Source organism: Chlorocebus sabaeus, chromosome 14, assembly GCF_047675955.1.
Source record: "Chlorocebus sabaeus isolate Y175 chromosome 14, mChlSab1.0.hap1, whole genome shotgun sequence".
NCBI lineage: Eukaryota > Metazoa > Chordata > Mammalia > Primates > Cercopithecidae > Chlorocebus > Chlorocebus sabaeus.
Window position 1 is genome coordinate 70,408,953 of NC_132917.1, and position 15,536 is coordinate 70,424,488.

The following is a 15,536-nucleotide window of genomic DNA, read 5'->3' on the forward strand; positions in this document are numbered from 1 at the left end:
CCTGTCTCTGTAGACTCCACCTCTGGGGACAGGACACAGTAAACAATAACAAACACAGCAGCTCTGCAGATGCAAACGACTCTGTCTGACAGCTTTGAAGAGAGCAGTGGATCTCCCAACACGGAGGTTGAGATCTGAGAAGGGACAGACTCCCTGCTCAAGTGGGTCCCTGACCCCTGAGTAGCCTAACTGGGAGACATCCCCCACTAGGGGCAGTCTGACACCCCACACCTCACAGGGTGGAGTACACCCCTGAGAGGAAGCTTCCAAAGCAAGAATCAGACAGGTACACTTGCTGTTCAGAAATATTCTATCTTCTGCAGCTTCTGCTGCTGATACCCAGGCAAACAGGGTCTGGAGTGGACCTCAAGCAATCTCCTACAGCTACAACCTACAGCTGAGGATCCTGACTGTTAGAAGGAAAGCTATCAAACAGGAAGGACACCTACACCAAAACCCCATCAGTACATCACCATCATCAAAGACCAGAGGCAGATAAAACCACAAAGATGGGGAAAAAGCAGGGCAGAAAAGCTGGAAATTCAAAAAATAAGAGCGCATCTCCCCCGGCAAAGGAGCGCAGCTCATCGCCAGAAATGGATCAAAGCTGGACGGAGAATGACTTCGACGAGATGAGAGAAGAAGGCTTCAGTCCATCAAATTTCTCAGAGCTAAAGGAGGAATTACGTACCCAGCGCAAAGAAACTAAAAATCTTGAAAAAAAAGTGGAAGAATTGATGGCTAGAGTAATTAATGCAGAGAAGCTCACAAACGAAATGAAAGAGACGAAAACCATGGCACGAGAAATACGTGACAAATGCACAAGCTTCAGTAACCGACTCGATCAACTGGAAGAAAGAATGTCAGCGATGGAGGATCAAATGAATGAAATGAAGCGAGAAGAGAAACCAAAAGAAAAAAGAAGAAAAAGAAATGAACAAAGCCTGCAAGAAGTATGGGATTATGTAAAAAGACCAAATCTACGTCTGATTGGGGTGCCTGAAAGTGAGGGGGAAAATGGAACCAAGTTGGAAAACACTCTTCAGGATATCATCCAGGAGAACTTCCCCAACCTAGTAGGGCAGGCCAACATTCAAATCCAGGAAATACAGAGAACGCCACAAAGATACTCCTCGAGAAGAGCAACTCCAAGACACATAATTGCCAGATTCACCAAAGTTGAAATGAAGGAAAAATTCTTAAGGGCAGCCAGAGAGAAAGGTCGGGTTACCCACAAAGGGAAGCCCATCAGACTAACAGCAGATCTCTCGGCAGAAACTCTTCAAGCCAGAAGAGAGTGGGGGCCAATATTCAACATTCTTAAAGAAAAGAATTTTAAACCCAGAATTTTATATCCAGCCAAACTAAGTTTCATAAGTGAAGGAGAAATAAAATCCTTTACAGATAAGCAAATGCTTAGAGATTTTGTCACCACTAGGCCTGCCTTACAAGAGACCCTGAAGGAAGCACTAAACATGGAAAGGAACAACCGGTACCAGCCATTGCAAAAACATGCCAAAATGTAAAGACCATCAAGGCTAGGAAGAAACTGCATCAACTAACGAGCAAAATAACCAGTTAATATCATCATGGCAGGATCAAGTTCACACATAACAATCTTAACCTTAAATGTAAATGGACTAAATGCTCCAATTAAAAGACACAGACTGGCAAACTGGATAAAGAGTCAAGACCCATCAGTCTGCTGTATTCAGGAGACCCATCTCACACGCAGAGACATACATAGGCTCAAAATAAAGGGATGGAGGAAGATTTACCAAGCAAATGGAGAACAAAAAAAAGCGGGGGTTGCAATACTAGTCTCTGATAAAACAGACTTTAAACCATCAAAGATCAAAAGAGACAAAGAAGGCCATTACATAATGGTAAAGGGATCAATTCAACAGGAAGAGCTAACTATCCTAAATATATATGCACCCAATACAGGAGCACCCAGATTCATAAAGCAAGTCCTTAGAGACTTACAAAGAGACTTAGACTCCCATACAATAATCATGGGAGACTTCAACACTCCACTGTCAACATTAGATAGATCAACGAGACAGAAAGTTAACAAGGATATCCAGGAATTGAACTCATCTCTGCAGCAAGCAGACCTAATAGACATCTATAGAACTCTCCACCCCAAATCAACAGAATATACATTCTTCTCAGCACCACATCGTACTTACTCCAAAATTGACCACGTAATTGGAAGTAAAGCACTCCTCAGCAAATGTACAAGAACAGAAATTATAACAAACTGTCTCTCAGACCACAGTGCAATCAAATTAGAACTCAGGACTAAGAAACTCAATCAAAACCGCTCAATTACATGGAAACTGAAAAACCTGCTCCTGAATGACTACTGGGTACATAACGAAATGAAGGCAGAAATAAAGATGTTCTTTGAAACCAATGAGAACAAAGATACAACATACCAGAATCTCTGGGACACATTTAAAGCAGTGTGTAGAGGGAAATTTATAGCACTAAATGCCCACAAGAGAAAGCAGGAAAGATCTAAAATTGACACTCTAACATCGCAATTAAAAGAACTAGAGAAGCAAGAGCAAACACATTCGAAAGCTAGCAGAAGGCAAGAAATAACTAAGATCAGAGCAGAACTGAAGGAGATAGAGACACAAAAAACCCTCCAAAAAATCAATGAATCCAGGAGTTGGTTTTTTGAAAAGATCAACAAAATTGACAGACCACTAGCAAGACTAATAAAGAAGAAAAGAGAGAAGAATCAAATCGACGCAATTAAAAATGAGAAAGGGGATATCACCACTGACCCCACAGAAATACAAACTACCATCAGAGAATACTATAAACACCTCTACGCAAATAAACTGGAAAATCTAGAAGAAATGGATAATTTCCTGGACACTTACACTCTTCCAAGACTAAACCAGGAAGAAGTTGAATCCCTGAATAGACCAATAGTAGGCTCTGAAATTGAGGCAATAATTAATAGCCTACCAACCAAAAAAAGTCCAGGACCAGATGGATTCACAGCTGAATTCTACCAGAGGTACAAGGAGGAGCTGGTACCATTCCTTCTGAAACTATTCCAATCAATAGAAAAAGAGGGAATCCTCCCTAACTCATTTTATGAGGCCAACATCATCCTGATACCAAAGCCTGGCAGAGACACAACAAAAAAAGAGAATTTTAGACCAATATCCCTGATGAACATCGATGCAAAAATCCTCAATAAAATACTGGCAAACCGGATTCAGCAGCACATCAAAAAGCTTATCCACCATAATCAAGTGGGCTTCATCCCTGGGATGCAAGGCTGGTTCAACATTCGCAAATCAATAAACATAATCCAGCATATAAACAGAACCAAAGACAAGAACCACATCATTATCTCAATAGATGCAGAAAAGGCTTTTGACAAAATTCAACAGCCCTTCATGCTAAAAACGCTCAATAAATTCGGTATTGATGGAACGTACCTCAAAATAATAAGAGCTATTTATGACAAACCCACAGCCAATATCATACTGAATGGGCAAAAACTGGAAAAATTCCCTTTGAAAACTGGCACAAGACAGGGATGCCCTCTCTCACCACTCCTATTCAACATAGTGTTGGAAGTTCTGGCTAGGGCAATCAGGCAAGAGAAAGAAATCAAGGGGATTCAGTTAGGAAAAGAAGAAGTCAAATTGTCCCTGTTTGCAGACGACATGATTGTATATTTAGAAAACCCCATTGTCTCAGCCCAAAATCTCCTTAAGCTGATCAGCAACTTCAGCAAAGTCTCAGGATACAAAATTAATGTGCAAAAATCACAAGCATTCTTATACACCAGTGACAGTCAAACAGAGAGCCAAATCAGGAATGAACTTCCATTCACAATTGCTTCAAAGAGAATAAAATACCTAGGAATCCAACTTACAAGGGATGTAAAGGACCTCTTCAAGGAGAACTACAAACCACTGCTCAGTGAAATCAAAGAGGACACAAACAAATGGAAGAACATACCATGCTCATGGATAGGAAGAATCAATATCGTGAAAATGGCCATACTGCCCAAGGTAATTTATAGATTCAATGCCATCCCCATCAAGCTACCAATGAGCTTCTTCACAGAATTGGAAAAAACTGCTTTAAAGTTCATATGGAACCAAAAAAGAGCCCGCATCTCCAAGACAATCCTAAGTCAAAAGAACAAAGCTGGAGGCATCACGCTACCTGACTTCAAACTATACTACAAGGCTACAGTAACCAAAACAGCATGGTACTGGTACCAAAACAGAGATATAGACCAATGGAACAGAACAGAGTCCTCAGAAATAATACCACACATCTACAGCCATCTGATCTTTGACAAACCTGAGAGAAACAAGAAATGGGGAAAGGATTCCCTATTTAATAAATGGTGCTGGGAAAATTGGCTAGCCATAAGTAGAAAGCTGAAACTGGATCCTTTCCTTACTCCTTATACGAAAATTAATTCAAGATGGATTAGAGACTTAAATGTTAGACCTAATACCATAAAAATCCTAGAGGAAAACCTAGGTAGTACCATTCAGGACATAGGCATGGGCAAAGACTTCATGTCTAAAACACCAAAAGCAACAGCAGCAAAAGCCAAAATTGACAAATGGGATCTCATTAAACTAAAGAGCTTCTGCACAGCAAAAGAAACTACCATCAGAGTGAACAGGCAACCTACAGAATGGGAGAAAATTTTTGCAATCTACTCATCTGACAAAGGGCTAATATCCAGAACCTACAAAGAACTCCAACAAATTTACAAGAAAAAAACAAACAACCCCATCAAAAAGTGGGCAAAGGATATGAACAGACATTTCTCAAAAGAAGACATTCATACAGCCAACAGACACATGAAAAAATGCTCATCATCACTGGCCATCAGAGAAATGCAAATCAAAACCACAATGAGATACCATCTCACACCAGTTAGAATGGCGATCATTCAAAAGTCAGGAAACAACAGGTGCTGGAGAGGATGTGGAGAAATAGGAACACTTTTACACTGTTGGTGGGATTGTAAACTAGTTCAACCATTATGGAAAACAGTATGGCGATTCCTCAAGGATCTAGAACTAGATGTACCATATGACCCAGCCATCCCATTACTAGGTATATACCCAAAGGATTATAAATTATGCTGCTATAAAGACACATGCACACGTATGTTTATTGCAGCACTATTCACAATAGCAAAGACTTGGAATCAACCCAAATGTCCATCAGTGACAGATTGGATTAAGAAAATGTGGCACATATACACCATGGAATACTATGCAGCCATAAAAAAGGATGAGTTTGTGTCCTTTGTAGGGACATGGATGCAGCTGGAAACCATCATTCTCAGCAAACTATCACAAGAACAGAAAACCAAACACCGCGTGTTCTCACTCATAGGCGGGAACTGAACAATGAGATCACTTGGACTCGGGAAGGGGAACATCACACACCGGGGCCTATCATGGGGAGGGGGGAGGGGGGAGGGATTGCACTGGGAGTTATACCTGATGTAAATGACGAGTTGATGGGTGCAGCACACCAACATGGCACAAGTATACATATGTAGCAAACCTGCACGTTGTGCACATGTACCCTACAACTTGAAGTTTAATAATAATAAATAAATTTTAAAAAAAAATAAAAATAAAAATAAATATGCAAAGTTCAATGGCAAAAAAAAGATATAAATATGAATATAAATAAGATATAAATATGAAATTTGTAGAATAAATGAGTGAACAAATTCACATTAAGGGCAAAAATACAAAATAATAGAACCAAACTGATATTCCATAAACAGATTCCAATACTTAAGAATTTAGCATATGAAAATAAGCCAGGCGCAGAAAGACAGACTTCACATGTTCTCACTTATTCATGGCAGCTAAAAATGAAAACAGTTGAACTCATGGAGACAGAGTAGAATGATGGTTACCAGAGGCTGGAAAGGGTAGTCAGTGGTGTGGGAGTAGAGGTGGTTAAAGGGTACAAAAAATAGTTAGAAAAAATAAGATCTAGTATTTGATAGCAGAACAGAGGACTATAGTCAATAATAATTTAATTTTATATTTTAAAATAGCTGAAAGAGTATAACTGGATTGTTTGTATCACAAGGGATAAATGCTTGAGGTCACAGATGCTCCATTTACCTTGATGTGTTTATTACGCATTGCATGTCTATATATCAAAATATCTCATGTGCCCTATGAATATATATACCTACTATGTATCTACAATAATTAAAAATTGTAAAAATGTTGGAAGGAGCCTTTAAAGAAGAAGAAGAAAGCATAGTGTGTCTCATTTGAAACTGCTAGTAAGGCAGAACTGAGATTTGAATCCAGAGTCTGTGAGAGTCCAAGTCTTGCGTGCTTAGTTCCTATGCGACAGTATGCCCCATTTCTTATCATTTTACAGAGAAACGATTTTAGTTGTTTAAAAAAAAACCCAGAATTTATCATATGAAGAAAATGGAATTTCAAACCACAGGGGGAAGAGTAGATTATTCCATAAATAGCATTTGAGACTACTAACTGGTCGACTGTTTAAAACAATGAAAATGAGTTACATCTCACAACATACTCTAGAAAAATTATAGATAAAATATTTCAACATATGAGACCACTAAAGAATTCTAAGAAAAAAAGAAAATATTGACTGTATCTTGGAATAAGAAAAGGTTTTTCTAAATATATAAGTAATGGTAGAAAGCTAATGGGGAAAGATGTATAGTTTCTGCTACATAAAAATAAAAACCTTAGGTATGTCAAAACACCATAAACAAAACAGTAAAAGATACAAAATAAATGGGGGAAAATACTTGCAATATATGATTGAAAAGGGATTATTATTCTTTTCATATAAACTGTTACTATAAAACTCCAAGAAAAGGATGCTCAATCAATAAGGAAAACATTTTTAAAGGTTAAGATGCAAGTAGCAAAATGACAAACGTCCAGCAAATTTACTGACCCTAACAAATACTAAATACGTAAACTGGGCTGAGTTCATTTTTCTCCAATCAACTTGGCAAATGTTAAATCTAACTTACAGTGTTATGGAAGAGTCAAGAAAGTGAGAGAAAAGGCCAATTTCTAGAAATTTATTCTAAATATTAAAAGCTGTGCCAAACATTTATGTACAAGAATGTCCGTTGTATTACTTATCTTGTTTGACTTTAGGCACTATAGATTTAATATATGCTTCTTATAAAAAATTAACCATTTCAGAGCAAGACACTCTACTATACATACAGTACTGGAACCTGCCCTTTTAAATTTAGTGTATTGTGAAAACCCTTCATTACTTTATTTTATTTTTATTTTTAATGTCAGCTTTTATTTTTAGATTCAGGGGTATATGTGCAGGTTTGTTACATGGGTATATCGTGTAATTCTGTGATTTGGGGTACAATTCATTGTTACCCAGATAGTAAGCATGGTGCCGAATAGGTACTATGCTTTTCAACACTTGCTCCCTCCCTCCATCCCAATGAAAACCTTTTTTTGTTTTTTTGTTTTTGTTTTTTTTTTTTTTTTTTGAGACAAGGCCAGGCTGGAGTGCAGTGGCTCAATCATGACTCACTGCAACCTTGACCTCCTGGGATTCAGTGATCCACCAGCCTCAGCCTCCCGAGTAAGTAGCTGGGACTACAGGCATGCGCTACCACACCCCGCTAATTTTTCTTTTTTCTTTTTTTTGCAGAGATTGGAGGGAGTCTTTCACTGGGAGCTGCAGAGTGGAGCTGTTTCTATTCGGCCATCTTTGATCCAGCCACGGCAGGAGCCTTACTATGTTGCTCAGGCTGGTCTTGAACTCCTGGGCTCAAGTGATCTGCCTGCCTCAGCCTCCCAAAGGGCTGGGATTACAGGTGTGAGCCACCTTGCCTGGCCAGAAAACCTTTTAATAGCTAAATCTTTTAAATAGCTACCTAGTAAATCATTGCACTGATATAGAAAAATAAAGGATTTAAGAAATCTCCTTAAATAATTGTAGCAGGGTGGTACTAGCAACTTGTTCTTACAAACAATTCAACAGTCACCATCTCCTACATCTTTGCACATTTCAACATGTATTTATGTAGGATATATCAAAAAGTGAAATTGATGACTCAGAAGTTATACCCACTTAAAATTTGTAGCTATTGCCACATTGACTTTTAAAAAAATGTTATATCAGTTAATGTTCCCACAACAATGTGTGGAATATTCATAATAGTGACAAATAGAAAAAATCTATATGGTCAAAGTGCTTCAAAATTCATTATAATATATATAGTCAAGGGAATATTTCCCAGCCACTAGAAATATTATAGATGAATGTTTAATGACACAAAAAATGTTTGTTGGCTGGTGTGGTGGCTCACGCCTGTAATTCCAGCACTTTGGGAGGCCGAGGCAGGCGGATTGCCTGAGGTCAGGAGTTTAAGACCAGCCTGGCCAACATGGAGAAACCCTGTCTCTACTAAAAACTCAAAAATTAGCTGGAAATCACTTAAACCTGGGAGGCAGAGGTTGCAGTGAGCCTAGATTGTGCCACTGCACCCCAGCCTGGGCAACAGAGTGAGGCACCATCTAAAAAAAAAAAAAGTAAAACACAAAAAACAACAACAAAAAACTATTATGAAAGATTAAGTTACAAAAACAAGTACATTAAACAGTGTGAACCCACTGGAATACATATACACTTTTAAAGAATACTTGCCCTATTTATATAATAGTATAAGAATAGAATAAGGATAGATACTTATACTATCTATATAATAGATAATACAAGTATAATAGATATTATGCTATCTATATAATATAACAGATATCTACATCTATATAAAGATCAATAGTATACTATAAAGAATAGATCCATCAAGTTCTAAAACAAAAAATCAGTTATCTTTCAGTGGTGGAAATATAGGTCATTAAAACACTCTCTTTCACTTGTCTTAATTTTCCAAGTGTTCTAGAGAAAAAATATGTTTTTGCAATTGTGAAGACATTAAATTATAATCTATTTTTTAAAAACAATAAAACACCATCCTGAAGACTACAAGTATTAGTGATGCAAGACTTTATACACAACCACCCTTGATTGTCATAATAAAAAATTTTTCGGGATTAACATGAACACCACCAAGTGTTTGCCAACTGAGTACCTCAGAGTATCCTGCACTGAGTCCCCAAGAGGTCATCAAATACTTATTGGTCCCTGCTGAGTCCCGGCCTGTGCTCAGAGGTGCCAAATACAGAGATGAGGAGGAAGAAGCCCTCAAACTGATAGAGGAGAGAGGTTAAGCACCAACCAACATTAATCCAAACCAGAACACAGTGGGGCCAGGGCTCTGCTACTGGGGTTCCCAGCCGGAAAAGTTAACACATTCTAAGATGAAAATTGGTGAAGCAATGGCAGCCTGCTTGTTACAAAAAGGGGTTCCGTCTTGAGGAAACCCTAACCAGCAAAAAACACTTCAAGGGTACAAACGCGAAGGTGAAGAAAACAGAAAGCCTTTCACAGTAAGGGAACAACAACAACAAAAAAATTTAAAGCCAAAAGTGCTGGGCATAGAACTCACTTAACTAGGGGAGCAGCTCCATGTGAAACAAATTTCCTTCCTCTGACTTAGAGCACTAGCAAAACACATTACATTCCATCTCAATGAAACAAATTTGCTTCCTCTGACTTAGAGCACTAGCAAAATACATTAAATTCCGTCTCAATAAACTTCCAACTTTTTCTAAGCCCAGGTAGCAACTATTTATTTCTTAAGTCATACTCAGTACAACAAATGTGTAATCTTTAACAGAATTTACCATTTTACCCAGTTTTTACCTAGGTTTTTAGTGTTATTCTAAAGGGAATGTGCCTTGAACTTGAAGAGCTCCTAACAGATGGTCTAGATTTCTGGCTTTCTTGAGTCTATGAAAGATTTTTATACTTGACATTTCCTAAGGGGAAGAAAAGGCTCAACAAAACCAAAAGCCATCGTATAAGTCTCCCAATCTTCCTCTATCTAGGTGCAATCTTAAACATATTAGCCCTTTAGCAGAGAACTATGTTCATATTTTTTAATTAGGTGATTAAAAATATTTGAAACAGCAGCAAAACAATGGTCAGCTTTTGGCAATCCAAAGGAAAAGGTGACATGATTAGTACTGGTAAGCTTAAGTTTAATAACTTAGGGTCGTTACATTTTCCATGGATAAAGAATAAGAACACTTAAAATTAAGAGGTCTCAGTGAGAGGGCTAACTCTGTCCTGGTCAGCAAGACAGGCCTTAGAATTGCCTTTAATAACAGCTTGTAAATTCACGGTGGCATTTACAAACGTCTGAACGTACTTTAGGTAAGATGCAATTGGTTAAGCCAAACGTTTCCCTGACAGCAACTGACTGAAAAGCAGTGGTTCTCCAAGTGTCCCTTCTGCCCTCTCCCCATCAGCAACATAACTACACCTGGGAACTTGTTAGACAGGCAAAACTCCCACCCACAGAATCACAACTGCAGCAGAGAGGGCCTGGCAATCCATTTTAACCAGTCCTCCAGGTTATTCCAATGTAAGGCCTGCTGTAGAAGATACTACAGAGGTCTTGAGTATGACATCAAGCACAACATGCTTAATTCAGTGTGTACAAGCCATTTTCATTTCCGTTCACCAAACCTCCTCTTCCCGTTGCCCATCCCTTTTAGAGGGCAGTGCAAAGAGTAGGACTTTGTTCAAGACACACTTTGAAAAGGTCCTTAGATAGGCCTAATGGAAAAGTCATCTATTTTTCATGTTACCACAGTAACAGTAACAAGAAGCATCATTTATTCCTATAAGAAAAGTCCCCATTGCAGGGACATTGAGTATTTACAGAAGGATCACTTTATCCTGAGGAACCCAAAATCTGGAAAAGCAAATATGGAAAACTCAGCCTCCAAGGCTTCCATATTCACCTTTACAGCCCATGTTCTAAGCGAACACTCCCTAATTACGGCTGCCCAATACGGAAAACACGTGTCCTAGGAAAACCTCCACTGTCTACTCTGAAAGACATCACGTCCAGTAACAGAGAAAACGAATGTCTTATTTCAGTTCCCATACTGGTCCCTCAGTCTTGACTTAAACAGGGAAGGTGATCTATTTCACCTCTGCCCATCCTTAATGCTACTTCATGTCCTATGACATCATTCTTTAGGTCCACATTCAGTCCTTACTTATGGGAGTTGCCATAAAAATAATAAAGCTTATCTCTGGATTATAAAACCCATTTTTGTATCATAAAATCAATTGCATTTTGTGTGCAGTCCTTATTTTTTTTTCATAAATAGCTTCCATATTTACCATCTCATTTGAGTCTTACAACAGCTTATGAGGTGGGCACAGTTTTATTATTCCCACTTTACGGACGAGAAAACTGGAACTTAGTGCTAACCTCCATAAACAACTGATCGTTGAATATTAAAGAGGAGATACAAACGCTTTGCATAAAAAAATTAAAGAATTCATGATGTCTAAAAGAACCTCCAGATTTGCTTGAATTTGTCATCGGCCAAATAATATTCACCAGAAATTACCTAGGTAGGTTTTTAGGTTGGATGATATTTTTCTAAGGAATGGTAAAGAGCCTGGAGATGAGATAAATGAAAACCTACAAACTTTCCCAGTTATACAACTCATATAACCTGCAATGATGTCTGGAATTCTATGGGGTTCAAAGTAACAACGACGACGACGATGATGATGATGATGATGATGAGATTAAGCTCTTACTACATACCAGGTATATATATTTAACATATACATTAAATATATTCAACAACCCTGTTAATATCCCCATTCTGCAGGTGAGAAAAACAAGGCACAGAAAAGCTAAGTAACTTGCCCAAGATGACACATCTTGCTCTGTGAACACAGAGGAGGAAACGTAACTGGAAATGCCAAGCCCCTGTGCGGTCTGCCTGCCAGTGATGGAAACCTGACATGGGAGGGCAGCCACCACAGGAACCTGGATTATGTTTCCAGTGTTGCCATGTGGGCAACGGTCTTCACATTGTCTTACTCAAAACATTAATCAATGCTCAGGTTCCAAGTAATCAAACATTAACTGAGACTCCTAACAGCCTGTTCCTTCTCAGACTAGGCCCACGAAGGTTTCCTAGATCTTGGGTAACGATGGAACACCGGTTGACTCTCCTGGAACTGCCTTCAACTATTTAAGAAAAATCAGAGGGGAAAGCAGCTTTGGAGGAAACGTGCAAAGTAAAGCTGTATGTGGGAGGCAGCAGTTCTAGTAAATGCACAGAATTCACAGCTCTGATTTTTCTTTTAAAGACATGTAAATAAAAAGGAGTCCTCACTGGTATAAATTACTCCTGCCTTTTTTTTTTTTTCTCCACTTTTTTCAACTGCTCTCATTTTGGAACTGTGTGAACCAGCTCTTACATATTGATCAATCTTTTAAAGTTTATACATCATTTTCTTAAGGAAGGAAACAAAGATCAAGCTGAAAAGAATATTCAGGCAAAGGAGAAACATCACACGATGAATGAATGCAGTCTTCGTGGGCGAGTATTCTGGGATGGCAGCGTGGGGTATAGGGACAACTTTCAAACACTTACTCAAATGTGCTTAGCCTCATCATTTCCTGCCTCTAATTTTTACCGAATAACCACCTTGAGATCCCAGGAATTCAATAGGAAACTCAATTGAACAGCAAGTTCCAGGGTATTCCACATAATCTCTCTTTAAGGCAAAGTCCCAAAACTGAGAGATGGGACTATAATCACCACAAGTTAGGTGACTTTTCATATTCATATTCCTTCCATGTTCTTTGACAATCCTGGTCCAACTACTTACTAATTGTGGACCCTGTGTGCTTTACTTTCCTCTGCTATATAATGAGTATAATATTAATACCTTCTTTATCAGGTTGGTGTGAAAACTGCATGAATAAATGTAAAGCACTTGGACTGTGTCTGACACAGAGTAAAATGCTCGAATAGTGTCAGCTGTTATTATTACTACTACTTACTACTATTATTTGCAAAAACACTACAAGGGATAATTATATCCAGGAAGCTTCCCTTGTATCGGTAATGTTTTATTGCTTTTTCTAAAATTTAAATCAGAGCAACAGTCAATACATGCACACAAAAAAGGCAATTATTCAAAAAAGTGGGGGAAAAGTCTCCCATACCCATGTCACCTGCTGGTGAGTTTCAGGTAAGGGTGTAGCTGGGAGCATCCGGTTCCAAGACTGCCTTGTATTTCTCTTAGAGGATGCCTCCCCTTCTGCTGTGGTTTTTAATCAGCGTTTCTAGGGCAGGGTTGCAGGCGGGGTCGCGAACCCCCTGGAGTTGAACAGGGAGCTGAGTGAGGCTGCGACTCTGGGCATTTCTGGGGAGGGGTTCCACGGCTTTCCACAGACTCTAACGACCCTGTAGCGAGCCGCATGCTATACAGGGTTAAACTCGCGGCATATCGAACGAACAATTCACTTCACGGAAAACTGTAGCAATAACCGGGACACCTGCACTGTTAATCAGCTATCTCAACACCAGAGAGAACCACCAGCACAAGGGGCAAGAGCTGGCCAGGCGGCGCAAGGCGCTGCGCCCTCACTGCGTCCAGACAGACCTGTGAACTTCACCGCCAAAGAACTCACCGCTCCGCAGACCCGACCCGGGAGAAGGGTTCAACTTCCCCTCCCCTTCCCCATCCCTCCTTCATTGGCAAGGACATACTCAAAGGAAACTGGCAACGCTCCGTCTAGGGTTTCGCTCCTGCCCTCGGCTGACACCGAAACCACTTCTCCCAGGGAAGTTAATTAAAGGAACCATTAATCCGCACAAAAATCCAAAACCTACCCCCAAAGCTCAAGAGCCCTGAAAGGAGATTGAGGGCGCCTCTGCGGATCGTGAACATCTCTGCTTGTCGCTGGGGCTTAGGGGTGGGCAGGGGGTGCCAAAGGGGCGCAGGCAAGACCCGGCCAGAGCGTCAGACGCCGGCCCCCATTCCGAGGCGGCCCAGTCTACACGCCAGCGATGCCGGCTGAGCCGGGCTTGGAGGCGGCCAGGTAAGCAGGTAGGTGTAGGCATGTGTCTGAGCAGACACACAGCCGCGGCGGATTAAAGTTCAAGCCCGTTCACACTCCGCTTCCCCTTCCCAGGCGTTCTCAGGCACGGCCCAGGCAGCCACTTTCCCGGGGAAGCCTGGGCGCTCGACCGGACAGTCCCCTCTTTGTCATTCTTAATGACTCCCCTTGCCTCCCAGGCGCCAACCCATTGAGACTATTCGCTTCTCTCCACTCTCCCAGGCGGGCGCAGAAACCCCCAGAAAGGGGAGCTCGGCGGGGACCGGGGGAAGCAGGGTGTCGCGGGGCGCAGGGGGCGCCGCAGCCAGAGTACGTACCCAGCGCGAACAGGGCGAGCTGTCCAGCCGAGGGGACCATTTTACGGGCGGGCGGGCAGCAGGCGCTCCAGCCTCCTGCCCTACCTGCGGTGCCCGAGTGGTGGAGCGGCGCCGCGGTGCGGGGGAATAAGGCGCAGACCAGGCCTGCCCCCGGCGCGGGCGGGCGGAGGGAGGACCGAGCGACTCTCTGCTGGCACTGGCCCCGCAGCGCTGCCCGCCGGGCGGAAATAGGCGGCTACCGTCACCTCCTTGCCACTCGGCGACCGGGGCACGGCTGACCCCCCCTCCCGCCCCGATGAGGGTGCCCCCCAGAGGGCACAGAGGGTGGGGGTTTGGGGTAAGGGGCGGGGACGCTGAGTGCACCGAGCAGGGCGCGGGCTGCTGGGCGGGGCGACCTGGGATCCCAGAGCCTGGCGGCGCGAGCTGGGCACCCGGGCCAAGGAAAAGGCAGGAAGCGCCTGACTTCAGACACCACCCCCGACTGCCAGCGCCTTGCGGCAGCAGACTCCAGCGTGCGGGGTCGGCGCGCGCAGCGCAGCCGGATTGTCCTGGGCCGCAGTGGCGGCTTCCAGGCTCTAGGCGGCGGAGCGGAGCCGCCCAGGCGCCCGTTACCTACATTGAGGGGCCGCTCCTGGGGCATCTCTTGGGCGGGGAAGGTTGGAGGCTGGGGACGCAGCCAGGAAAGGGACCTGCGAGTTTCGCCGGTCGCTTGCCAAGACTTGGCTCAAGGAGAGTGGTTCCCGAATCAATGAAGAATTTGTTAAACTAGGTTTCCCACCTGTGCCCCAGTCCCCATCAATTCTGGCAACGCCAGCCGTCTTACCTCCCAGGCAGGCCACATCGGAATGATCAGTCTTCGGTACTTCTGGCCTGGGGCTGATAAAAGATGGGTCTCTATGACGAATCTGGTTATACAGCACCACCAGCTGAGGCCAAGAGCCTGCTAGCCTGCCACCAAGTGTACCCCGAAAGAGGGGTGTGTGGGCCCGAGTCACCTGGGTGGTTCTTTCAGGATTTGTGACTCTGAGGTGGCCCCTGGTGCTGGAATTTGGGGATGTGGAGGGGATACAGGGAAAACATCCTGGGCGAAGAGTGGAAGATCCATAGGTTCCTTGGTGACCCTCATGGGGACAGTACACCCG

The 15,536-nt window shown here is 42.1% G+C and overlaps 1 protein-coding gene across 2 annotated transcripts in view; it reads right to left on the reverse strand.

Annotated features, from left to right (window-relative positions):
* Positions 1 to 14,656, reverse strand: part of TGFA (transforming growth factor alpha) — a 120,944-nt gene extending 106,288 nt beyond the window's left edge. Inside the window, exon 1 of one of the 2 annotated variants that reach the window (XM_007970315.3) lies at positions 14,395 to 14,656. In XM_007970315.3, coding sequence (XP_007968506.1) covers positions 14,395 to 14,434 — 40 coding nt within the window. In that variant the 5' untranslated portion in view covers positions 14,435 to 14,656. The remainder of the gene's footprint in view (positions 1 to 14,394) is intronic. The other variant, XM_007970317.3, reaches the window with a different exon arrangement.
* Between the last annotated feature and the right edge of the window lie 880 nt (positions 14,657 to 15,536).